The sequence below is a fragment of the Lemur catta genome, chromosome 4 (assembly GCF_020740605.2).
Source record: "Lemur catta isolate mLemCat1 chromosome 4, mLemCat1.pri, whole genome shotgun sequence".
Taxonomy (NCBI): domain Eukaryota; kingdom Metazoa; phylum Chordata; class Mammalia; order Primates; family Lemuridae; genus Lemur; species Lemur catta.
Genome location: NC_059131.1, coordinates 26,962,896 through 26,989,975, shown reverse-complemented (window position 1 = coordinate 26,989,975; position 27,080 = coordinate 26,962,896). Strand labels below are relative to the sequence as shown.

The window sequence follows — 27,080 nt, the reverse complement described above, 5'->3', positions numbered from 1 at the left end:
TCGTTTGGTTAGAAGGCAGTTATACATAGAGATTAGAGATATCACTTATGAATATTTTAATAAAAGAATTTATTTAGGATATTTTAGTTGCTTGAAATTTAAATTTCATGTAGATTTTAATATCTTTAAACTCAGTCACTAATAGAACTTCATAAAAGATTTTATTTGGAAATTCAGTACAAATCTGTCTGGTGACATTATTGGTGACCCAGAAATCATACAAATACCTCAAATTCTTTTTTTAAAACAATTAATTTATTTTTGGAGATATGGTCTTGCTTTGTCAACCAGGCTGGAGTGCCATGGTGCGATCATTGCTCACTGCTTTCCCGAACCATTGGGCTCAAGCAATCCTCCCACCTCACCCTCCCAAGTAGCTGGGACTAAACACCTGGCTAATTTAAAAAAAAAAAAAATTGTAGAGACAGGTTCTCAGGGTCTCACTGTGTTGCCCGGGCTGATCTCAAAATCTTAAGTTCAAGTGATCTTCCCGTCTTAGCCTCTCAAAGTGCTGGAATTACAGGCAGGAGCCACCATGCCTGCCCCCTCAAATTCTTTAGAAGTAAATCTTTTCTTAACCACTGTTGTTTAATAATACTATAAATCATCTTTCTTTTGATTTAAAATATCTAAGTAGATATGTTTTAATTGGTAGAATAAGTGAAAAATTCAGTAGTTTGAAACATTTTTGTTTTCCATTTTAGATCATATATAATTATATATAATTCTACTTAAGAATATGAACAGTTCAATAAGTAGGTTCTTTTTGTTGCAGAAAATTTGCCGTGATTCTTAAGTGAATAAAAAACTGAAGATTCTATAAAAATCTGATATTACTTTATTTTGACGTATGTTTAGACTAGAAGAATGGTTTTAATTGAACTCCATAAATTTTCTAGTGAGAAGAGAGTTCCTGTTATTCTGAACGTAAACTAAAATTCTGGGATTAGGTAAAGGTTCAAAATAGGACTTTTGTAAACAAATCTCATTGTAGCCTTTTAAAATGTATTAATAATTAAGAATACATTAACTTGTATTTATAAATGTAAGGTGTATATTATTTCTCTATATAGACATAGAACATGTGGGCATTATTCCCGGTTGTATTTTTACCTTATGGGTTAACTTAACTCAGATAATATAAAATGTTTTTAGGGACTATAATGCATACTTTAAAAATCTTCAGTAAAGACCTTCAGGAAAGACCACTCTGTTGTGTGTTTTGGCCTTGACCTGTCTTTTGAAACTGGACAAGGATGTTGTTCTGAATCTGTCATATTTCTATAGGGATGGGGAATTGGGGGTGGGGAGGCAGAGCGGGGCAGGGACCAAAACCATAGTTCTCAACAGATTTGAAATTTAAGATTTATCTATTTTGAAAACTTGGTCCATAGTTGTGACTATATTTTTTCAGGAAAATGCTCTCTTATCTAAAATATTTCCTAATGAACTGGAGAGAAATCATTCTGTTCTGGTCATTAGGAAACTGTTTACTAAATTTATTTTGAGGGAACTAAATTCAAGTCATATGTTTGAAAATGCAACCATTTCTAAAAGATTAATGGTTTATTCAGCAACAGGATCAAGTCTTACAGTAATATAAATTTGACTAGTATATCGTTGTTAATAACTTTATGTGTACGTTTGCTCTTTCACTTCTTAAGCTGTCCAGCAGAAATATTGCATCAGATAAAAGTGACACATTTACTAGTTATTATCTTAGTTGTGAAAATCTATGTGAGAGGTCAAAAGAAGTGTAGCAGAGAGGAAAAGAATAGAGAAAAATGGAGGCAGGGATAATACAAAATTTTTAAAAAAGAAATACATTAAGTTTGATGAAAGGATCAAAATAATAGTGAATCAGGAAGGAGAGTTTATTAGATTACCACTAATCTAAATAGATATGATTACAAAGTACTTTTAAAAGAGTAGCCACTTCTTGTATTGCTTTTTTAAATTAATCCATGGAAATGTAATAGATAAGAATCAATGTAGATCATAATATGGTTTGGGGATCGTAGTTACAATATAAACATAAGTTAATGCACCATATCGTGGGTTAATCCTTATGTCAAAGTTAAAAAGATTAACTGAGCAGGATGTACATGTTTTAAACCAGAAAATCTGAGTTAACAGATTCTGCCTCGGTGCTGGATAATTTCAAATTCCTTGAAAGTGCAGCTGCAGATTTCAGTGATGAAGATGAAGACGATGATATTGATGGAAGAGAGAAAAGCATCATTGATACTTCAACAGTGAGTTAGATAACTTATATAAATATTTTAGAGACTATAATGCATGCTTTAAAAATAATCCGTGTTTTTCAGTCTAAACTGTTAACTGTTTTTTCATAAATTTGGGGAAATTTAATATAAAGGAGTTTTTAATATTGATTTTGAGTTCAAGAATATTTTTAGTATTAGCAGTTTTCTCTTAAAAGTCCTTACTCTTTGACTTTTTGTTAATTCATTGAACAAGACAATATTTCTATAGGGCTGGTGAATATGGTAAATGTTGTGTGTTATAACAATGCAGTGTTATTGGTTGCAATAAGAGAATAGAACTTACAGACACATCACGGTGCCTGATGGCGACTGGCATCAGCTCTTACTGATGCAGTTTTTGTCTCTCGTGTCCGTAGACAAGTTCTACAGACTTACAGAACTCTTCCATTAGATTTCTTCAAAATTGTTTGGGGGTCTTCTGTAGTTTTGTTCAGATCTTTATAAGTTTATTGACTTTGGCATGGCAGTTTTCCAGAATAGGAGATGTCTCTAAATTGCTACTACTTCTCTCTTCCTTTCTCCATTTTCTTCCCTCTTTCCCTCTCTCCCCTTCTCATGCTCTTCATTTTTCTCCCTTTCTTTTGAGAGAAAGAAAAGATGGGGACATGGTTTGCTTTGCTAGGAAATTGCCTTTCCACTTTCACATTTGTTTAAGAATAGGAAGGAGGAAAGTAACAGAATGCAGACTGGATCTAGAGTTAAAAAGGCTTGGGTTTAAGCTCCAATTCTACTACTAATTATGCTTCTTAATGCATCAGGCTTAGTTTTTTAGTTTGTAAAAATGAGGATTATAACAAATACTCATTTTTATCTCTAGAGGATATTGTGAGGAATAAAAGAGACATTATGTGTGAAAATGATCTATTTAACTATAAAAAAGTGCTTTCCATTATAAGTGTAATTTCTTTGTTTTTTATGCCCTCTGTTTCCTGGCTCCATCAGAGACATTTATTACTTTGAGATTATCATTTCCTTGGGTCACTATTTAGTAGTACTCTGCTGATATAGCCCTGCCATGGATATTATTTAAACTTCAAGTAGTAACCCCCTATTTTTATTATCTACACGTCTTAATTTACTGTAGTAAAAGAAAAAGCCTAAACTTCCATGACACTTTTTTCTGTCCTAATCATCTAGAAATTGTGTAACTCCTTGTGATTTCTATGAGATGATTGCATTGAAATATTATTTTCCCATCAAAATACTTTATTCATAGATCAGTGCTAAATAATATCTCTAATCATGATGCTGTTTCTGTTAGAGTGACTATCAATTTAAATATTTAAAAAAATCTTTAAACTGATTATTAAAACTGTTACATATGCTCTTACTGGAAATTCTCAAACCATAAACCGGTATGTTTTTAAAAAATCAAAATCATTAATATACTGTCTTCAGTTAGTGCGGATCATAGCAATTCTTTGACCAAACAAAGAAGGCACACCTAATGTAAACAGACTTAGCTCCATTCATCACAGGACTCAAAAATTCTTTTAGTTTTTTAGGAAAAAGTATTTCTAAAAAAATAATTGGTTCTGTTGTAACAGTTTTCCTAATGTTTACATTATCTTACATTAAGGTAACATTATCTTACATTATTTTACAATAATTTTCACAACTGCAGTCTAATAGCAAATACCAGAAGGACTTTAAAAACCTCTAGCAATGAATAAGCATGACTTAAAAAATTTACTATTGCATCTTATAGAGGGAACATGGCTGAAAATTATCCTAAAATGTCAAGTAAAACAAACAGGTTTTTGAAATGTTGTTGTACTTTTTAATTAAAATAGTTTAATAGAGTCTACTAAGTAGATACAGAAACATAAGGCTCTTAGTAACTGCTGGTTGTGTTTAGGCTATTGTAGTTGAATCTCCTCAAAGCCACATATCCTCTCCTATCTTTCTCTTTGCTGTCTTTGGAGTTTGATTGTTCCTTGGTTTATATTCTGGATTATTTTCCTCTTCTGCATCATCTTCTCTTTCCTCTGATCAACTTCTTCACCTAATTTTTCCTTACCAACATTATCTACATTCTCATCATTATCAGTTAAGTATAATAATGATCTTGAATACATGCATGTAAAAAGCGATCAGCTTCAAACTGTGGAAAGACATCTTCTACAGCAACATTTAGTCTCCACATTTAGGAGGAAACAGTAATGGAAGTACAAATTATTAACTACTGTTTTAGTCACAGTATAAGGAATCCCATCCCCTTTGTGTCATGCTGCTTCTAATGGTTTTCAAAATGACAGCCTATCCGTTTTTCTAATCTACTTGGGCACCCTGTGCAACACATATCTTTTTTGGCTTTGTCTTAATTTCTTAAATTGATTTGTAAGCTCATTAAAGATAGGAGTGGAGTGGAACCTTCTGTGTAAGGAGGAAAAGTAATACATGCTTATGATTACAGTCTCTGCCCTTTCTCATTTAGTAATCCTATTCTCCAGTGGTAACCACAGTTCACTTTTCTTCTATGCCTATACACTAAAAGCACGGGACTTTTGGTTTAGGTATTTAAAATAGGATACTTGATAAATAGTGATCTGCAATGATAGTCCTTTACATGATCTGTGTAAACATGTATCATTTATCTTCCTTCTTAGTAAGGTTATACTGAGGAGGTAAGACCTAAAAATAGGTTTTTTTTTTCCCCCATGAATTACTTTTGTGACTTAATACCATATTTAATATAAAAAATACATTCAGACTTCCAATTTAAGTTTCCATATATGCCTTGTGGATTTTCCCTGCCCTTTTTGTCAGTTTGTGAGAACAAGGACTTTCCATCTACAAGATGTTTGTGATAGCCCCTCTGAATTAGAACTAGCATCCCTCTCAGGGTCCCGGAGAGGGTGGAGGGGTCAAACCTCTAGGGTAAAAAAGAAGGTGGATTACGCAATATATTTGTATGTGAAACTGTGAAGATCAGGATGTCCCATTGGGACGACTCTTCAGAGACACTTTTCTACCTTAGTCTGGCTGCCCAGGGAAAATTAGAACAGATTATTAGAATGTGGTTTGTGTTTGTAAGAGAGTACACATTCAGCATAGGTTTTCTGTTCACAATATGTCAAACTGATCTTGCTTTTTCTATTTGTTTAATAGATTTGCTAGATGTTAGATTGGGAAGTGCTACAAACATAGAAGTATTTCTTGATTTTAGAAAAATACCCCAAATAATTAAGCCAAGTATTGTAGTATCACCAAATAATACTTGATTTCTCCTGTTCACTTTTTACATATACCAAGGCAGGTAAGGCCAGATAGGTTTCATTTACTATGCTAGCTTTATTCTATTGGTAGCGGTTTCCTGGAGTGCTGTGTTGAGAAGAATTTCTGAGGCTGTATGTCATCTGATGAAAAGTACTGTGATTGATAAATGAGCATGGAAACAGGGCCATATGAGTCAAATATTTGGTATCTCTTAGGGTCTATTTCTGAACTCTCTAGTCTGTCCCACTGATTTGTCTGTTAAGCCTTTATAGTTTTATTTTATTTTACTTTATTTTTTTTAGGACACGGTCTCGTTCTGTCACTCAGGCTTGAGTGCAGTGGCATGATCATAGCTCACTGTAACTTCAAACTCCTATGCTCAAGAAATCCTGCCTCAGCCTCCCAAGTGGCTAAGACTACAGGCATGCACCACCATACCCCTGGCTATAACCTTTATAATTTGAAATCACTCAAAATAGTCCAGAGATAAAATTTGATCAGGTCACGCTATTTTTATTTTTCATGAAGTGAAGAAGCTGACGGAGAAATTGAGATATTGAATCATTTCGGTTCTACAAAGCAGTCATCCTAATTTCTTCGGGCTCATGTTGATAGAGGTGGCAGAAAAGGAGATAATTCATAAGGATCTTAGGCATGTATTAAGCTTAAGTTTTAACCTCTGACTGGATTTGTGATTTGGGAGATATTTCTGAATATATGAGACATAACAGCCCTTACCAGATTTGTTATTAAATGTACATCTAGACTCTGAAAAATCACTATTTTAGGGGTAAAATTGAATATATAAAGAGCTGTTAGAGAAAACAGATGCAAGATTAAGACAGTAGAAATAATTATGGGAACCTAAGTGAGTACCTTGTAAGTTTGAGCATGCATCTCTGAATTTGTGGCTTTTGTGATTTTAGGTTTTGTGAGGAAATGATACAGTTGTATTAAAAGTCATCATGGAGGCTAGGTGCAATGGCTCACACCTGTAGTCCTAGCACTTTGGGAGGCCAAGGCAGGAGATCACTTGAGGCCCGGAGTTCGAGACCAGCTGAACAACAGCAAAACCCCATCTCTACAAAAAAATAAATAAATAAAATGAAATAAAATATTAGCCAGGTGTGGTGGCATGCCCCTGTAGTCCCAGGTAATTGGGAGACTGAGGCAAGAGGATTGCTTGAACCCAGGAGTTTGAGGTTGTAGTGAGCTATGATGACACCACTGCACTCTAACCCAGACAACAGATCAAGACCCTCTCTTCCCCTCCTCCCAAAAAGTCATCATGGTTGTATTCTGAAAAACTCTGACAATGTGTCTCCTCTTTGGGTTAGATCAGAATGTCTGCAAACTGCACAGATGGCATCCACGAAATGTAAAATTTGATTGTGGTTCTCATAGTGTGTCAGGGACATTTTTCATTTATCTATAATTTAAATATATGTCTTATATTCCAATTATTTCAATATTTGGTTCCATTTGTTTATATAAAACAAAGAAGCCATCTTTTAGAAAATATCTTATTGAAGAAAGTTTAAATTACTGCTTTAAAATGTCAAATATATATCTTTTAAAAATACATGTGTTTTTCATTGAGTTTAGTACAGTTACTCGACAAAGATACACTTTCTGAAGAAAAGAATTGAGTTTTCTCCTTCAGTAGTAAAGGGATACTATTTCCTTTTTAAATTAAATCCAAAATATATCCTAATATTTTAATTTAGCTTTTTTCTTAGATTGTTAGGAAAAAAGTATTGCCTGACAGCAGTGAAGATCGAGATACAAAAGAAGCTTTAAAGGAGTTTGACTTCTTGGTTACATCGGAGGAAGGAGACAATGAATCTAGAAGCGCAGGTGATGGAACAGACTGGGGTAAGGAACAATACTGTATCCAACCAGAGTTGTTAAGTAAATAAAAGAAATTAATGTTTTACCAGGAGAGCAGTATCTTAAACTATAATGTTGAACTGTCGGACATTCTATGCACTTAATACTACTGTCACCTTTTATCCAGGGTGTGTGTGTGTGTTTAAGGAAGGTTGTACAATTAGTTACCTCGTTTTTTAAAAAAATATAAGCAATATAATATGAAAAGAATGTGAGTTAATACACAGAATATTCTCTGTTATCTGCCTAGACAGTAGAACTTGCACATCTAGTTGTTGTGGAAATTGAGTAAGAGAATATAATGGAGGATTTTGTAGATCTCATCTCTGGCATCTTCTGTGCAAACAGTAGTATCAGTTAGAAAATTATAGTTAGTTATTCAGTCTAATTTAGGGTTTGACAGTTTATACAAGGCATAGTTTTTCTTTTTCTTTCTTTCTTTTTTTTTTTTTTTGCTCTAATTGGTCTAAATGAATCTAGTTTTAAACATCTAATAAGAGTTAAACAAGTATTTGGGGGAAATTTCTGTAGCATACACCACTCTAGTAGTTTGGAAATGCATTGTTGCTATCAATAAGGTAGGATTGTGATAAATTCTTCAAATGTGATCATTTCCATCAGGTGTGTGTGTATGCATGTTAGTGAATATGAGACAGAGAGATCTAGATTGAGAATGAGAGAAAATTTTCTCTTGAGGTTGAAGAATTCCAGAACTCAGAGCTTTATACTCTGTGTACTTTGAAGACAGATAAAGTTAGAGAATCAGTAACTATTCTCATTTTTCCTTAGAGCTTTCTTTGAGGCCAACTTAAAATATATTAAACTTTAAACTCTGAATGTCTTATTCATTTAAAAAATGGATGAAGTTATTTTTTCACATTTGTAATTTTTTTTATCCTACTGCATAGTATAGTTCTGCTAATGATAACTTTCTACTTTCAAGGTTTTTTCAACACTAAAGCAAAGTTTTAAGGATAGTTCATCTTTGTTTTAGAAGTTGTATTTTTACTGTGTCCTATACATTTTGTGTAAAACAAGATTGTACAATTTCCCTATGAAGGGTTAGGAAGCTAGTTTTCCAAGAAACTAATTATACTGAGGGAAAGTAAATGACAAAATATTTCTTTCTATTTGGCTATTCGGCCACACTAACTGTTGGTCTTCTCTTTAGTTGGCAGATTTAAAAATCAGGAAATTTTTCGCTTCTTTGACGTAAAAGGGATGAATGTTGGTTTCCTTTTTTAAAGTGTAGAGCATATTTTGCATTTTTGGATATATAACTTCTGTAGTATCCACACTCCGCAGATAAATGTGACTAACTTAATCTTCCGTAAGCTTATTAAGTAGTTCACGATAGTAGGAATTACTTATATGCTAATTAATAAACCTTTTTAAAAACAGTATTTAACATATTTTAAAATTAAACATTATTTAGCATTCTTTAGTGTTTGAGAAATGTTTTCTACATTTTTTTGCCACTGAGAAGTTAAGAGTCCTTATACAGAAGAAATAGGATATGTGCTATAATTTGATATTGTGATTTACTTTTCAGGAATTGTGCTTTGGCATAGAGGAAAGGTGAGAGGCAAACATGTGGAAGGTTAAATTATTTCTATTACTTTGCTTTGAAATAGTTTACAAGTCTTTGGTTTTGCCTCTGCAAAAAATTGTTCGCAATTTTCTGACAGCTCTTGGTGTGATTTTAGAATTATTAATTTGCTAACTGATAAATTATGTTTACTTATTTCAATACAAATTCATGGCATTATACATGTGGTTGTATAGAAATCTTAGTTAAAATATACTAAAGTATTAATGGAATTATACTAAAGTATAATTGGAATTTTAACTTTAAAATTTCTGATTTGTTTTCAATTTAAGATATTGATCTTTTTGCCAGTCTTTGAGAATTTTAACTAAAACACAGAATTACACTGAACAATACTACGGATGAATCTTGTTTTTAAAAAGTTGTTAGAAGGGGTTAGAAATTGTGTATGTTGAAGTAATTTTCTTTATCATAAATTTTCACCCACTTTTATTTGAGCTGCTACTGTAAATATAGATTGCAGTATACCTTCAAGAACTAAAGGTGCAGTTGAATAAAAAATTAGATAAAAAGTAAACTCTAAAGGTGCAGTTGAATAGAAAATTAGATAAAAAGTAAACTTTAAAGTAAGTTTTAAAAATTATATGTGTATACAAAAAATAAATACTGATAAAGATGTCTCGATTCTCCGTGAAAGTTATATGTACAAATACTCTTAAGTTTATATTTAAATTTTCATATAGATATTTAGGGTGAGACTTATGGTTTGTGTTGCTTTTCACCCATTGAGACTTAAGAATATTCAATAGATTATTTCAGTAGACTCTAATGGCCTAATATTTAGGAAGTATTTATTTATTGAGAGAATGCAGTGTTGCTAATCATTTTGATATTATTTTAAGTTTATCTTTATAAAAACTTCCATTAAGTTTTCTTAAAAAATGAACCAATGGTTTCTTACTTGAAGTATATATTCCTTTAAGTTAACATTTCATCCATAAAGGTAAAAGTAGGTACACACTTGGTGTGAAATTGTTTTACAGAATTATTTATTGTTATTGAAATGTAGATAACACTACATTTTGAACTTTTCATCTACTTTTATCCAAACACCTACATTAAATATAGATTTCAATATAGCAAGAATTAGAATAGGCCAGGTGTGGCTCATGTCTGTAATCTTAGCACTCTCGGAGGCTGAGGCAGGAGGGTTACTTGAGGTCAGAAGTTCAAGACCAGCCTGAGCAAGAGCTAGACCCCGTCTCTACCAAAAATAGAAAAAATAGCCGGGCATGGTGGCATGTACCTATAGCCCCAGCTACTGGGGAGGCTGAGGCAGGAGGATCACTTGAGCCCAGGAATTGGAGGTTACAGTGAGCTATGATGACACCACTGCACTCTAGCTGGGGGACAGAGGGAGACTCTGTATCAATTGAAAACAAACAAAAAAAAGAACAGAGATCATGACACTAGAACACAGGTATTACTTCTGTCCAAATATTTCTTAGTATATTTTATTGCTTAAAATGAAGAACTTTTTTACATTTTTAGTTACAAACATTAGAAATACTTAAACCCTAACTTTTTGTGTATTTCCTTCTAAAAGAAATATAAAAGAATTCTAAAGCCAAAAGGAAAAACTAAGATACTTTTTCCTTCTCTCAGTTGTGTTAAAAATTTTTTCGAAATTTTTCCTCCTTTACACTTGCTTTGTTATTATATAGTGACTAATAAAAAGACTTTCTTGGGTAAGTTCAGGGAAAAAGTGCCAAGATTTTTTTTTTTTTTTTTTTTTGAGACAAGGTCTCACTCTGTTGCCTAGACTAGGGTGCAGTGGTCTCGTCACAGCTCACTGCAACTTCAAATTCCCGGGCTCCCATGATCCTCCTGCCTTAGCCTCTTACATAGCTGGGACTACAGGCATATGCCACCACGCCTGGCTAGGTTTTTTTTTTTTTTTTTTTTTTTGAGACAGGGTCTCACTCTATTGTTCCAGCTGGTTTGGAACTCCTGGTGTCAGGCAATCCTCTTGCCTTGGCCTCCCAAAATACTAGAGCCACTATGCCTTGCCTTGCCTAATTTATTAATAAACAAAAATAGATTTTTTATAATCTTTTATTTCTACCTGAAACATCACACAATGAAAATAATTTGTGATCACCTCAAGGAAAGAAATGTTCTTTCTCTGTTAATTGTAAATAATCCCAGTAACACAAGGTCTCAAGGAGATATTATGTTGATTTTTTTTCTTTTTGCTTTGCATTCAAAGTAGACTTACACTCCCCTTACTTTTATCAGAAAGCATTATAATGTTATTGGCATTTTTTGAATCTTTTAATGACCTTTCCTGTTGGGATGTTAAGTTGCTACAGGTTCAGTATCCCTAATCGAAAATTCAAAATCCGAAATGCTCCAAAATCTGAAACTTTTTGAGGGCCAACATAATGCTCAAAGGAAATGCTCATTGGAGCATTTTGGGTTTTAGATTTTTGGGTCAGGAGTGCTGAACCAGTATAATACAAATATTCCCAAATCCAAAACAAATCCAAAATCTGAAACATTTCTGGTCTCAAGCACTTTACATGAGGGATACTCAACTTGTAGTTGTTTTCTTTTGCTTTTATTGGACCTTCTCATGAGAAGGGACTGATTATATTTCTGAGCCTAGATAACTTCTACTGCCCTTTGTACTCACTTGAAAAATACTTTCTAGGCTGGTTGGTAGGTCATTAGCCCCAGAATCATTAAAAAATAATTTTTTGATGCAGTGATAATATTTATAGTAGTAACTTACAGTCATAGCACACAGATTTTTCATCTGCCTTTACTTTAACTTAAATCATATAAATTTGCCATTGGGTAGTTAACCCTTTAAAGATCTTACCCTTCAGGGACTCTGCCATGGTGCCAATGCCACTTCTTTTCCTTTTTTGTGGCAAATACTTGAAGAATTATTTAAGATAATTACTTGGTCATTGAAGAAAACAATGGCTATCTAGTGAGGGACATTTCTTTCAAGAGAACAAAGTTTGGAACCAAGGGGAAGTTAAAGTGAAATGGGTCTGTCTTATTCCCTACTGAGCTTGTGTATCATGTTACTCAGATATTTAAGCAACAAGTCTACCAATATAGCTAGATTTACTTGTGCTATACTGAAGTCTTTCCCTGAGGAATCACACATCTGCACAGCTGTTAGTTGGCCCTTTTCGTTGCCAGTCTTACTGCAGGGATACTTGGGACTAGTTTTTCTGAGTACAGCTGCACTGTCCCTTGTGTAACTTCCTTTAATGTGTGAATCACGGCCCAGTGTGGTATATGATACATTTGTGTACATTTTAACTTAACCTGCTATATGAGGCACATGAGTAGCTGTTCTCACAACTGAATTGTCTTATTCTTTAGTAATTTGCTATATAGCTCTGTTAGTGAATATGAGTCAGTGGAATCGTTCAGTTGACTGGAGGTTTCTATACCAGTAGTTTGGCCTGTGTGTTTTCAGGATTTTATAATTCAAATTTAAAGCATTTACTTCTAACAATTTAGCAAAACTAGATTGCAAATCTTGTTTAGTTGAATGAACATTTAAACCCTTTTAAGTGCTCCCTCCATCTCTCTCCCATCTGTTCCCTCCAAAAAGAGTGATATGCTTAGGTTAAGAATCTGGTTAGTTTCTGGCAAGTTAAATAGATTTTCCCATACATCTTTGCTGATCTTCCATTGCTGTTGTTTTTTTGAGTCTAGTAAGATTGTGATAAGACTAAATTTTTACCTCAAAAAAATAAAGGCATTCCAGAATCCAAAAGCCACTCAGTTTAATTTATTATTAAGAACCAATTGGTGAAAAATAGCATTTTTAATTATTATGTCTTTCTGGAAATATAAAGATTATTTCTACTATTGATGGATTATAGTTAAGTATAATATATAAAAACATTGAGTTGTTTAAAATTGTTTTTCATAGTGTTATATTCAGTGTTACAGTTTTATCAACTGGATTGAAACTTAAATTATAAAAAATAGATTTCTGTTTATCTTGATTCATTTCAGTTTATTCCAATCAGTTATTCAACAAATATTGGTCAAGTGCTTTCTATGTGCCAGGTCTTCTAGGTGAAGATCCCTATTCCTCTGGTGCTTGCAGTCTACTAAGAGGATATAGGCAATAAACAATAAATATAATAAGTGATATAGTATATTAGAAGGCGATAAATGCTATAGAAAATAGAAAAAGTAGAACAAGATAAGGCAGATAGGGAAAGCTGGGGTCAGGGTGGGGTGGAGAGAGGGCAGGTTGCAATTTAAAATAGGGTGGTCATGGTAAGGCTCATTGAGAGGGTAACAGTTGACTTGAAGTTAATGAGGAAATTGGCCATGTGGTATCTGGGGAAAAAGTGTTCAGTAAGAAGAAAGCCAGAGCAAATGCCCTAAGACAGCAGCAGCCCCGGCATGCTTGAGGAATTCAAGAAAGCTAGAGTGGCTAGAACAGAGTAATTCTAGGGGGAGTGTAGTAAAAATTGACCAGATCATGTAGGGCCATGTAGACCTCTGGTGAGATGGGGAGCCATGGAAGGGATTTGAGCAGAAGCGTGACATGGTCTGATTTTATTTTAAATCATTACTCTGGTTGCTATGTTGAGAATCGACTACCCAGGGCAACCAGTGTTGATAATAGACTTGGGGCTAGGGGGACAATTATTGCAGAAATCCTAGCAAGAGAGATTGATCATAGTGATGAGAGAAGCAGTGGAAGTTCTGAGAAGTCAGATGCTGGATATGTTTTAAATGTGGAGAAAACAGTATTTCTTGAAGTATTTGATGTTGGGAGAGAAAGAAAGGTTTTTGATCTGAGCAGATGCAAGTGTGCAATTGCCATCAAATGAAGTAGGGAACTTTGTGGATGGAGCAGACTGGATGGGAAAACAGATTGTGAGAGTTTGGTTTAGTTTGAAATATCTATTAAAGATCCTAATGGAAATGTAGAGTGAACATTTTGATATACGAGTCTTGGGTACAAGCTAGAGGTCTGAGCTAACATTTATGTAGAGTTATATAGTATATAAATTATTTTATAATAAATATAAAATATATAGCTTATATTTACTCTTTAAATTTTCTTCTCCTGATATAGTGACAATTGATTATTGAGTTTCTTTTCTACTAGAAGCTCAGTTTCCTGTGTTAAGGATTTATAAATTAGCACATTTAAATTGTTTTAAATTGTAGTCTGGGCATGGTGGCTAATGCCTATAATCCCAGCACTTTGGAAAGCCAAGGCAAGATTGCTTCAGCCCAGGAGTTCAAGACCAGCATGGGCAACATAGCAAGACCCTGTCTCTTTTAAAAAAAAAAAAAAAATTGCCGGGCCAAGTGGTACATGCCTGTGGTCCTAGCTACTCAGGAGACTGAGGCAGGAGGATCGCTTGAGCCCAGAAGTTCAAGGCTATAGTGAGCTGTAATTGCACCACTACACTTCAGCCTACGCAACAGAGCTTGATACCCTGTCTCAAAAATAAATAAATAAGTAAATGAATAGTTTTAAATTTTGAATGAAGGTTAATAAGTTTTACAAAATGCTATTTACAAAGCCTATAAAATAAAAATCATTGTTTATTGATAAACACATGTCAAAAATATAAAATTCTTGATGTAAGATCATTGGAGATTATTTTCTATAATCTATAATAATCTTCTCTCATCACTTAAATTAGTATGAAGTGTTGTTTGTGAGTCCTAATATTAATAAAATTTTGAAAATGAGCAGTTCTTGATTGTAAGTGTTTCAGCTTGATTTACTAAAAATCACTAAACTCTTCCAGGTTTTTTTTAATGTCTCTTTCAAGAGAAATTTATTATAATTTATTATTATTACCTAGGAAATTGAACTGATCATTGTTTCTTAGCTATTATATTTTGTGTGACTTATATATCTAATAAGCAGTGACTATTTTTTTTAGTGATACTATGAAGGAAATGATTGTTATGTCATTCAGACATATTGACTTAGAGTGTTCAATATTTTATTGAAAAAGGCTGTTTCATTTGTTTCACTCTGTTTAGAAAAGGAAGACCAGTGTCTCATGCCTGAAGCCTGGAATGTGGACCAGGGAGTAATTACCAAACTCAAGGAACAATACAAAAAGGAGAGAAAGGGGAAAAAGGGGGTGAAGAGTAAGTGGAAAACATTGTATCTGTAAATCATAAATCTTGCCTCTTTTACATTCCCCAATTTTTTTTCAATGTTTTCCTAAAACTACTTACTCTTTTTCATTTCTGCTCCTCATCTCTTTCCTTTTCACCTGCTCTCAGGGGTTGAAATTAAATGGTTAGCTATTTGATTATGGACTTAAAAAAAAAAAACCACACATGATTATAGAATCATAATAAATCCAGAGCCTCATGAGAGTGTTGGGCTATGTATTCAAGTACAGTGGTAATTTGATTTTTAAAAGTATATGTGCTTAATTATAACAATGATTTTTTTCAGTCACAATTTATAAAGCTTATCTAATGTGACCCTCTGGCAGTCCACCAAAATTATTATTTATAATTTTAGATCTTGAAGAAAGTTAATTTCTACCCCTGAATATTCCATGTGCTCATAACACGCAGTTCATTTGCTCTCACGACAATATGCTATATAGGGCACAAAGTCAAATATATAATTTTTAGAAGTATTTATCTTCTAATTTAAAATTTTGGCCAATTTCATTTATAAGAGTATTACCAATTAGCTTTTTTCTTTTCAATAAAATATGTGCCACATCAAAAACAGAAGCCAAAATGAAATTTTTAGCCCTGTGAATCATATATGTAATAACTCTTTCATTATGCAAATTATTAAGAAAGTTTAGCAATAGACCTAGTTAGGTATGCAAAATAGAAATATAAAAGCTTTCAAAACATTTCTGAAAACAGTCTTAAACCTCTTTGTAGGAGAACAAGGCTAAACCACCTCCTTGGTCATCCACCCTCATTGACAATATAAATGTAGACCTGACCTCCCTTTTATGGCAATAGGAATTTCATTCTTTGAGATATGAAAGTAGTAAAAAGTAAGATTAAAATCAAACTTAGGCTGGGTGCGGTGGCTCGTGACTATAACCTGGCACTGTGGGAGGTTGAGGTGGGAGGATCGCTTGAGGTCAGGAATTCGAGACCAGCCTGAGCAAGAGAGAGACCCCATCTCTACTAAAAATAGAAAAAATTAGCCAAGCGTGGTGGCGTGTGCCTATAGTCTCAGCTACTAGGAAGGCTGAGACAGGAGGATCGCTTGAGCCCAGGAGTTCGAGGTTGTGGGTGAGCTATGATGATGCCACTGCACTCTAGCTGGGACAACAGAGCGAGACTCTGTCTCAAAAAAAAAAAAGTCAAACATTAAGAAATATATTTTAAAATTGCAAAAGACTGGAAGGATATGTTTTTCTTTTTCTCTCTTTATAGTTAAGCTAAAGCTTATTAAACACCAGTCATTCCCATTAGGATATTCTTTTATAACCTGGTAGTTACTTTAAAACATTTAAATCTTTACTTAAAATATCTTAGAATTTACAAATATTTAGCTTGAATTGATAAAAAGTCAGTATCCATTATTAATGTTAGCATAGTTTAGATCAGTACATACCAAGAGATGATGTCATTTAATGCTAACTCAATATAGGTTAAATCAGAATGAAAAAGATTAATATTAAAACACAAGAACATGTTGTACATTTTATCCAAATATACTGATAAGAAACGTAATCTTAAAGTGAGACATAATTTGTCATGGCTTTTAAAGCCATAACAAAACAAGTTAAACCGAGAAAAATTTGGATATCATACATGAGAAACAATTTCCAGATTAACTTAATGTTCAGATATTTCATTATGCCAAAAAAATGAATGTCTTGAAATGTAAAATGTCTTTCTATTGGAAGGGTAGTCAGGATTTATGTATTATAGAATCCATCTACTCTTACATTGATTATTTAGTTCTTATCAAATATTAAGGCATCGCTGTAGTTGGAATTTAGCACTTAACTAAAACCACACCATTTGACTGGAACAATATTCCTACTAATAGAAGCAATTGGATTTCCTGAATCGAGGGGTTATGATCTGTGTTCAGGCATATAACACATGGTTTTTTTAGTGAAGAAAAATTACTCTCTAGGGGTGAAATGTTAATGTCTTTCACTGAATATAGGGGGACTGGAGACTGAACTTCAGCACATTTTATCTGTCATCTTCAGTTCATGATAACTTTTGATAAAATAGTGGTCTGGGAACAAGTAAAGACTTGTGTAAGTAAAAACAGAACTGAAGCAAAGCTTTGAACTGGTATGTAAAGCATTAATTTTTAAAACACCATAACTTTAGTTGAACTGGAAATTTTTTTACTCATTAGAAAAAGTTTGAGTCTTTTTCATATGGTCTGGTGGAAATATTTCCAGTCAAATTGTGTACTCCAATCATATTATCTTGAAATATATTTCTAGGCATTAGTTAACATTGCTTTAAAATAGTTATATTCTTTGCTGGTATAGGAAAAAAAACATAATGGACTATGGGTAAGATTTTCCCATTCTTAATTAAACTTATAACAGGAAAAACTACCGAAGATCTGTTTCAGCCTCTATCCTATATAAAACAGTCAAAACAGGGATGTGGGAGAATGAAGAATCAAAGCCCAGGTAAGTAATTAGCAGGGCATGAGACTTCACCTCGGTTATGATAGCTTCAGGATGTAAGGCAATGAATGCAACTTAATTTAAGCAAACAAGCAGGGGTGTTACTGTTTAATTCAGTACATAATAGGTTCACAATCTGTGATATCCAGCTGCATTTACAACAAATACAGTGGTTTGATTATAGAGTATTGTTACTTCTAATGGTCTAGATTGGACAAAAGCAGTCTTTCATGTATGTAAATAGTGATGTTACTCCATTAGCTTAATTTTAAAATATATGTAAAATATTCTTTTCAAGAAATAATAAACTTTTAAAATAATTTGAAAGCTTTGAAAATACTTACCTAGTAAAATAGTTTTAAAGGTAAATGTTGATAGATATGAAATAAGGTTTATGGCACCAGTTTGATGCAGTTGGATAATTCTATTTCCTCTTTTTTGTCTCCTCTCCTTTTTTTTGACTAGGACCCAATAGGTCAAAACTACAAGATATGCTTGCTAATTTGAGAGATGTTGATGAACTTCCTTCATTGCAGCCATCTGTGGGTTCACCTTCCAGACCCAGCAGCTCCAGGCTTCCTGAACATGAAATTAATAGGGCAGATGAAGGCAAGTATTTAAGACACTGAAGCACAAAAAGCACTTGGATATATATTAAATTCAGTCATTAGGGAGGACTCTCTTGTTTTACAGAGAATTTTATTCTGCAAATATTTGATCTGCATTAGTATTCCCCAAATGCAGGCTTTCTTACATTCAGGTAGATTTGATTCCAACTCCAATTTTTAACTTGGAAAAGGGTGCACACACTTAAAAACCAACTCTAAATTCTGGCTTAGAATATCCTCTAGCTCCACAGATGCCCATGTGGTAGGTCCTGTATATACCATTCCAATATTAGGAGTCTGTAAATAGGTAGTGAATGTTTACTTTGAGACTCATAAATATTTCATTTAAGCATTTTATCAATTGATGAATGAAAAAGAGTAAAAAGTCACCTGAAAGTGTAGTCACATTTTCTGTTTTCTGTTTTTTCTTGTTCCTTTCAGTCCTTGTCCATATGCATATATTTTTTATATAGGCGTATTCTATATACATATCATGTAGAATAATTCTATTTTGTTTTATTTACTTAACATAAAATAATACAAATAATTTCTATAATTATAATTTAAGATTGCATATTATATTTTAAACTTGATACAAAACCATTCCCCTTTTGGATATTTAGGCTGCTTTCAGTTTTTTACAGTACAATCTTACAATGTATGAATACAGTTCTTTCTTTTAGGCACAAGTTCTGATTTATCTATTTGTAAATGTATAAAATGCTTATATGTGGAAATTGATTTTAAAATATGTATTTACATCAGCTGAAAATCCAGTATGACATAAAAGTAATCTTGACGAACATTTTTTAAAAATTATATTGAATTTAAATACTATAATTATTTGCAAGGTATATGTCTGTTCAGATTATTATTTATGGAATAACACAGCCTGAGAAAAAGCATGAAATACCACGAGGAAAACTTACTTTCCTTTAGTCATGTTATTTTTCATATAGTGAAGAGGAAATGACAGTGGATTATTATATTTGTTTCATGTTTTACTTTTCTGATTAGATGATGCCCTTAGCTGTGGCTAAGATACGGAAAAAGCAATCAGTTCTTTAGGATCTTCTTCTATTTACTGAATTTTACTGTGTTTAATTTAAAATAATTAAATGTATACATGCCCTTATAAGAAATTTGATACAAGGAAATGAGACTATAAATGTTGATTCTTTAGGGGTTTTTTAATGTTTTCTTTGTTTTCCCTCTTCAGTGGAAGCACTGACATTTCCTCCTTCTTCTGGAAAGTCATTCATCATGGGAGCAGATGAGGCCCTTGAAAGTGAACTAGGACTTGGAGAGTTAGCAGGCCTTACAGTGGCCAATGAAGCAGATTCACTAACTTACGATGTAAGTAGTAATTTTATTTTTGATGTTTTTACTCAGTTTTTGAAAATAAAAAGTTAATTTTATAGAAAAAGATGGCAGTGGTAAAACTTCTTTACAAGTATAGAACCTGGTTCAGTTTTCATTGTAAACTTTGAAAAGATAAAGATAAACATTTTTCATGTAACCTAGAGAGTAAAATTTTGGGCTTTGCCTAAATCTGTAAGTCAGTGTAGTTTGTTTATTGAAAGAAACTACTTTTTCTGTTACCAAGTTTGGGTTTTGTTTTATGTTTTAGGGCACCAGTGATTAGTTGAAATTCATGTCTCTCTAAATAACATTTGTTTTGCATCTTTAGTACATCAGCCAATATCCTTTTGAGAAGTGATTTTAATGATTGGTAGGCATAGATTTGTATAGTGTGCTTTCCAGATGTTAAGGCTGACCCATCAAAGATTTAGACTTTTGTGCACGCATTTACTTAATTCCAAACACAATTGTTTTATAAATGCATTTATAATTGCTCATCACAATAAATAATTTGTCAGAAAAATAGTTGCTTATGTCATAGGTAAAGTATTGATAATATATCTTATCATTTTATTAAATTCCTCTCACTTTGGTAGTGAATTATGTCTGTTGGAGAATACAGTGTAGCCCTTGCAGCACACTTGCCATACAGGGGATGTAGATGGATGTCTAAGCAAACTATAGATATGATCAAGAAGCATTGCAAAGAGGAACCCTTACCACCCCACTCCTCTTCCTGAAAATCAAAAACTCCAGCTCTGTGCTAAGTCCATTAGTAAGTCCTTTGGGTTCTACCTGCAAAAATAGCCAAAATCCATGTATTTCCTTTCACCTCCCATCTTAGTCCATTTGTTTTCTCACCCAGAGCTGCTATAATAACCATCTAATCTCAACGGGCTCCTTGCACTCCGTTTTCAACAAATATGTTACAGATTTTTAAAAAATCATTTCCATTTCCAATGTTTTTGTAGCTTTATATTTTACATTTGTTTTTTAAAAACACCATTTAGTTGACTTTTGCTTTTTCATCTAATCTTTGACAACTTTTGTCTTTTAATAGGAGCATTTAGTCCATTTCTATTTAAAGTAATGACTGATATATTTCGATTTAAGTCCAGCTTCTATTTGTGTGCACCTGTTCTGTGTTCCTTTTTCTCCTATTTTTTGCCTATTTTGGGATGGATTTTTTTAATTCAAGCCTCCACCCCTTTACCATTTGGAGTTTATATACTCTTTTGCTACTCTTTTAATGGCTACCCTAGAGATTATCAATTCTTTTAGTGGCTACTCTAGAGATTATCACATGTATCTTTATCAAAACTTCTATGCAAAGACCTTAGAATACTTTTAATTTCCACCGTATTTATATGTCATTCTTCTTATATATTTCTAAACATATTTATCTCCTACAATTAGGATTATTTATTTTACATTATCTTACACATTTTGCTTTTTTCCATTCTTTCTTCCATGTCTGACTGTCTTTCTGGGATCACTTTCCTTTTTCTCTAAGAACGTATTTAATATTTTTCTCTAGTGAAGATCTACTGGTGCCCAGTTAGTTCTCTGAGTTTCTGGTTTCTTAAATTTCTTTGTTTAGCCTGAGTGGGTTAACTGTTATTTCATTATCACATATTGAATTCCATTTGGCAGAGGTTAGGTTTTTTTTTTTTTTGCGGTCTAAGCATATTATTGTATTTTATTATCTTTTTGTTTTTATCATTTTCTGCTAAAGTCAACTGTCATTTCTGTTGTTGGTCATTTAATGCTAATCTGAGGTTTCTTTCTCTAATATTATCTTCATTTTCAGCCAAGGTTTGGTTTCCTTTTTATTTAACTTTCTTGAAGTTCTTAAGTCTTCTTGGCTTGATATGTTTTCATTAGTTTTATGAAATTCTCAGCCATTTCTCTTCACATACTGCTTTTGCACCTCTGTCTCTCTCTCCTTCTGGAACTTAGTTATATGTGTATTAGACCTTCTTTGTATAACCTCTGTCTCCTAATCCCTTCCTTTATTTTTTTATGACCCATCTTTCAGTTCACTAATTTTCTCTTCAATAATGTGTAATAGTTAAACACACCTGTTGAGGTCTTACAGTTTTTGCTTCTCAAATATTTTTTTTACTGTTTACAAATTTCTTCCAAAATTTTCAATCTTCTCTTGAAAGTAGCTTCTTGAACATAGTAAGCATGAGTATATTAAAGTTGAATTGGATACTCTGTAGTTCTGTTACTATTGTATCTTGGTTCTGCTTATTTTCATTTGTATTGTCTTATCACCTTATGTGCATGGTGATTTTGTATGTTCAAATAACTGTACTTGAAAAGTTGTGTATAGAAATAACTTCAGACCTAGGATGATATCTTCCTCCAGAGAATATATTTTAGTTTGCTTTTCTCAGATGTTTGCAGCTACTAGAAATCTGGATCACTTTTCAATTAAAGGCTTTGCTTCTTCTAGTTCACCCTTATGTCTAGGATGAAACCCTTTGAAATCACAACCCAAGGCAAAGTGGTTCACTAAGCCTCACTGTCTTGGCAGGTCTTCAGTATCAATTTGTATCCCTGTGGCACTATAAAGCTTCCGCAAGCACCGCTCCGTTTCTCAGCCATCCCCTCTGGAATCAATAAACATTCTCTGGGGAAAAACAACCCCAAATATTGGGCTCACCGTTTTAGTCCTCTGTCTTCTGGATCTAGGCCTGCTTTTTTTCACTACTTTTTAAAATTTTCTTAATATTTTGCTTTTCTGCTTGTCATTGGTATAGAGGCAGTCCAAGTTACCTAATTCATCATGGCCAGAAGCAGAAGTTCCCATTAGATACTTTTGTTGTCTGTATACTAACCCCACAAAGAGTTTATTTAGTATCTAAGGAAACTTCATTTTCTATCTAGAGAAAGCTTATTCTTTTTTAATAGCTCTTAATTGTTAGGAAACTTGGTGTTATGCCTGTCACTCTGTTTTGAAAAGTAGTTCTTGGTTTTATGAAGCATATTAGTAATCTATTGCTGAGTAACACATTATGCTGACATTTAACAGCTTGAAAACAAAAAACATTTATTATCTCATGGTTTCTGTGGGTCAGGAATCCGGGAGCAGCTTAGCTGTGTGGTTCTGGCTTAAGGTCTTAATGTAGTTGCAGTCAAGATGTTTGCAAGGGCTGCAGTCTTTACCTGAAGACTCAAGTTGGGGAGGATCTGCTTTCAAGCTCCTCATGTGGTTGTTGAAAGGCCTTGGTTCTTTGCTGGCTATTGGCTGGAGACTTTAGTTCCTCACCACATGGGTCTCTCCAGGGGCTTCTCAGCATGACAGCTGGCTTTCCCCAATGCGAGTGCATGTGAAAAGAGAGAAAGAGCACCCAAAATAGGTTTTATAACCTAATTTTGGAAGTCATTTGTTATCACTTCTATATGCCATTGGTCACAGAGACCAACCCTATATTGTGGGAGGGAACTATGTATGTTTAAATATAAGGAGGTGGGGCTGATTGGGAACCATCTTAGTGGCTGTCTACCATATTAAGACATTCAGAAGGGGCCAGGCATGGTGGCTCACACCTGTAATCCTAGCACTCTGGGAGGCCGAGGCAGGAGGATCACTTGAGGTCAGGAGTTCAAGACCAGCCTCAGCAAGAGCAAGACCCCATCCCTACTAAAAATAGAAAGAAATTAGCTGGGCAACTAAAAAAAAAATGAAAAAAATTAGCTGGGTGTGGTCATGCACACTTGTAGTCCTAGCTACTAGGGAGGCTGAGGCAGGAGGATCAATTGAGCCCAGAAGTCTGAGGTTGCTGTGAGCGAGGCTGAGGCCATGGCACTCTAGCCCGGGCAACAGAGTGAGACTCTGTCTCAAAAAAAAAAAACAAAAAAAAACCTAGTGTGATTGCTAGCCTTGGAGTGTGAAGAGTTCATACATGGTGCTAATGTAAAGTCAAATACCAGCTACCTCTTTTAGCTTCCCTATTAGTTTGATGAAAAAAATAGTGTATTTTTCCAGTTGTTGAGATGGAGTTATTATGGAGAGAAAGAACATAACAATGTGTTTGTTTTACCAATGGAATGTATTCTTTGTATTATCAGATCGTCTCTTCCAATTTTTAACATTTTCTGTTTCTAGTTTATAAACTTCATTTCCAGTTCGATGAAGAAAATTCAGCTCCTATTAAAAAGTATTGAAAATCTCAAAAGTATCATATTCTGAAATGTTAAGTTTAAGGATAGCTTAGTTTTTCAGCTCTTACCTAAAATTACATTTTCAATACTATAATTTTTGTTGAATTACTTGATTTTTTAGCACCCTAGTGAATATCTGTTTTACATTAGTATTTGATTTACTTTTTATATTGAATTATGTTGTTTTCTTATTACATCTTTCATATTTCTTCAAAGAAAACTACTGGATATGCTAATTTTGCCTCTTGGTTTGGTATTTACATTTAAAAATTGTATTGTTTTGAAAATTGCAAAATGTGGTGGCTTAATGACAAATCAGCGAGAATTAATGTTGAAATTCAGGGTTTTTTCCCCCTGTTCTGAACTAAATGTATAGGTATCTCTGTTTTATTTCTTTAACAGATAGCAAACAATAAAGATGCATTAAGGAAGACATGGAACCCTAAGTTTACATTAAGAAGTCACTTTGATGGCATCCGAGCCCTTGCTTTTCACCCCATTGAGCCTGTTTTGATAACAGCATCAGAGGACCACACATTAAAAATGTGGAATTTGCAGAAAACTGCCCCAGCCAAAAAGTGAGAATATTCTAACATTACTTGACTATTTTAATTAACAGTTTTTCAGCAGAAAAATGCATATTTTATTTTTGCTGTTAATTTTCCCAAATACTCTTGTTCGTTCTTCTTCACTTCATCACATAATTGAGAGTGTTTTCCTTTCATACAATCTAATGTTAAGTTGGAAAACTGACACTTAGAAAGAAATGGTATTTATTATCTGATGGTTTCCTCAAGATTTGTGAATGCTGATTATAGTCCTTATACATACAAGTGTTTTAAATGGCTGTCATATTTGGGGACCTCCTTAACTATACTGAAGGTTTCTACTGTTCTTATAAATAGTTACAAGCATATTTAAAATCATCAAACCTCCACCCTCACCCTGCCCCATTGTTTACTAAGTGTGGACTTACAGGGTATAGGCGAGGAAAGGTTGATTGGGAAGGGTAGAGGATCTCTCTTTGGTCTTTTCTTTTGGCCTGTAGCCTTTAGGTACTTTCCATACCCACCAATATGTCAAGACTGAAAGGCACTGTTGTCATCACTTAGTTGCTAGTGCTAGCCCTGGCCCCTTGATTCCTGTCTTAAGTTATAGGAAGACAAGAGTTAATATAAATCCTTTAATCAGTCGCATAGCTAGACTTCATTGTCCCACTTGCTTGGGTCCTTATTGGAGCTCCTTTCCTTCCTTGGGTCGCATGTTCTAGAACCAGCATCTGCCAGCAATGGCCCTTCTGCAGTGTCAGGCAGATTTGTTACTATAGGAGTACAACGGAACATCAAATGGAAGAAGTTATAGAAATTTTACTACTGGTAGAGGAAATCTATTGCCCAGTTTAAAAGAGATCAGTGGCATTCATGCTGTGAATCATACATAGGGTAGATAAAATACTTGAATTATCAGTCTGCATCAGGTAGCTCGACCAGACCATGCATAAACCAAATGGACTCTCATATGGATCAGGTATTTTTAGCAGAGAAAAATAATTTCCAGCTTATACATTGTGCCTTTTACCTTTCTAGTTCTTTGGTCACAATGTGCTAGTTATAGTTCTATCACAATCACATTACACTAGAGATGTGAATGTTTCATCATATATTCTTGACTAAAATTTAGCAAGATATGAAACAAATTTCTTGGTGGTGGTAACTTATAAATAACAGTGGTCTGTTTACCTTTGAATTTAAAACTTGGTAATGACTTGAAGGGAGATAACATATGCCTATAAATAACTTCATCACAATGTAGAAAATGGTAAGTACTTGACTTTAAATTCAGTGTCTGTCAACAGTCATGGCCAATGTTAGGTAGTGTAGTGTACCCGTAGTGTTCTGAGTAATAAATAAACTGAAGTCTTGAACAATTTCTACAGTATCAAAGGTAGATATATTAACTTTTATGGAAAGGCAAGGAAGTTAAAGTGCCATTTGTTGAAATCCTGCTATGTGTATGGTTCTGTCCTAGGCTGTTTTTTTTTTTTTTTTTTTGATAGTAGAAAAATTATTACTATCCTGTGAGTATTTGGTATTATCCCTATTTTTCTGTTTTGTTTTAAACAGAGGAATCTGAAGTTCTGAAAGATTAAATAACTTGTGTAAAGTTAGCCAGTTAATGACAGGATTGGAAATTGAATTCAGAAACTTATCCCTTCAAAGCCCATATTGTTTCTCTTGAGTGAAGCTGTCTCTTCCTTTAGTCAAATAGATTATGACAATGCTAAAAGCACTGTAACAAGGTTTTATTACTAAACAAGGATCTTGTTTCTTGATACTATGAAAGTGTAATTGATGTTAAGTAAGCTGTCTTATGTATCCTGTAGTTGAGAATGGTATATTACCATATGTTTGTGTTTCTAAAGGCAATTTTATGACTTATATTCAATTATAGTATTTGCTACTGAAACTTAGATTGGTAAAGTCATCTTCTTTGTCTGATTTAGGAGTACTTCTCTTGATGTAGAGCCTATCTATACATTCAGGGCCCATAAGTAAGTATGTGCTTTTTCTTTATTTTAAACCAACATCATTGTAAAACAGCCTGATTAGAATATTTTATTTATTTTCACTTATGTATTTGTGTTATGTATTTTTTGTGTTTATTAGTGTTTTTTTGTAAATGTAAAAGAAACTGGCAGATAATATAATGCTAAAAACAAATTTGTTGCTGCCAAATAGGAATCCTTGCTTAAATTTTTATTTGCATGATGTTTAAATAATGTATATATCTCTCTTAAAGTTGAGGTAGTTAGGTTTAAGTATTAGAAATCCTGACTTTTTTTCCTTAAAGACACAAGAATTTTTTTTGTTGTGATCACATTGCATGTTTATCCTGTTTCCATTTAAGCTTAAACTTGTCTATTCACTTGATTTAGTACAGAGATAAGTATACTTTTTATATAAAGAGTCAGATAATAAATATCTTTAGGCTTCTAGGCTTTTAAAAAATATTTTAGGTTTTGCAAGCTGTATGCTTTCTGTTACATATTATTTTTTTTCTGTTGCGTATTCTTATTTTTTGTTTTGTTTTATAACCCTGCAAAAATGTAAAAACCATTCTTAGTTTGAAAACTGTACATAAACAGACCACTGGATTTGGCCTGCAGGCCATAGTTCACCAACTCCTGGTTTAGCAGAGGAAGAAAACTGAACAATGCTTTGATAGTACCTGTATTTTTATTCATTATAAAAAGCAGAAAAATAGCCATTTGAGTAATTAAACATTCTTATTTTTAAGAAGTCATATTATCAGATTGATTTTTGAG

The 27,080-nt window shown here is 33.3% G+C and overlaps 1 protein-coding gene across 5 annotated transcripts in view; it reads left to right on the top strand.

Annotated features, from left to right (window-relative positions):
• STRN (striatin) overlaps positions 1-27,080 on the top strand; it is a 99,204-nt gene that overhangs the window by 55,421 nt on the left and 16,703 nt on the right. For 3 of the 5 annotated variants that reach the window (XM_045549390.1, XM_045549389.1, XM_045549393.1), the window contains 8 exons: positions 2,120-2,255; positions 7,244-7,379; positions 15,001-15,111; positions 17,529-17,615; positions 18,078-18,221; positions 19,440-19,576; positions 24,158-24,333; positions 26,259-26,306. In XM_045549390.1, the coding sequence (XP_045405346.1) occupies positions 2,120-2,255; positions 7,244-7,379; positions 15,001-15,111; positions 17,529-17,615; positions 18,078-18,221; positions 19,440-19,576; positions 24,158-24,333; positions 26,259-26,306 (975 nt within the window). The remainder of the gene's footprint in view (positions 1-2,119; positions 2,256-7,243; positions 7,380-15,000; positions 15,112-17,528; positions 17,616-18,077; positions 18,222-19,439; positions 19,577-24,157; positions 24,334-26,258; positions 26,307-27,080) is intronic. The other 2 variants (XM_045549392.1, XM_045549391.1) reach the window with 1 other exon arrangement.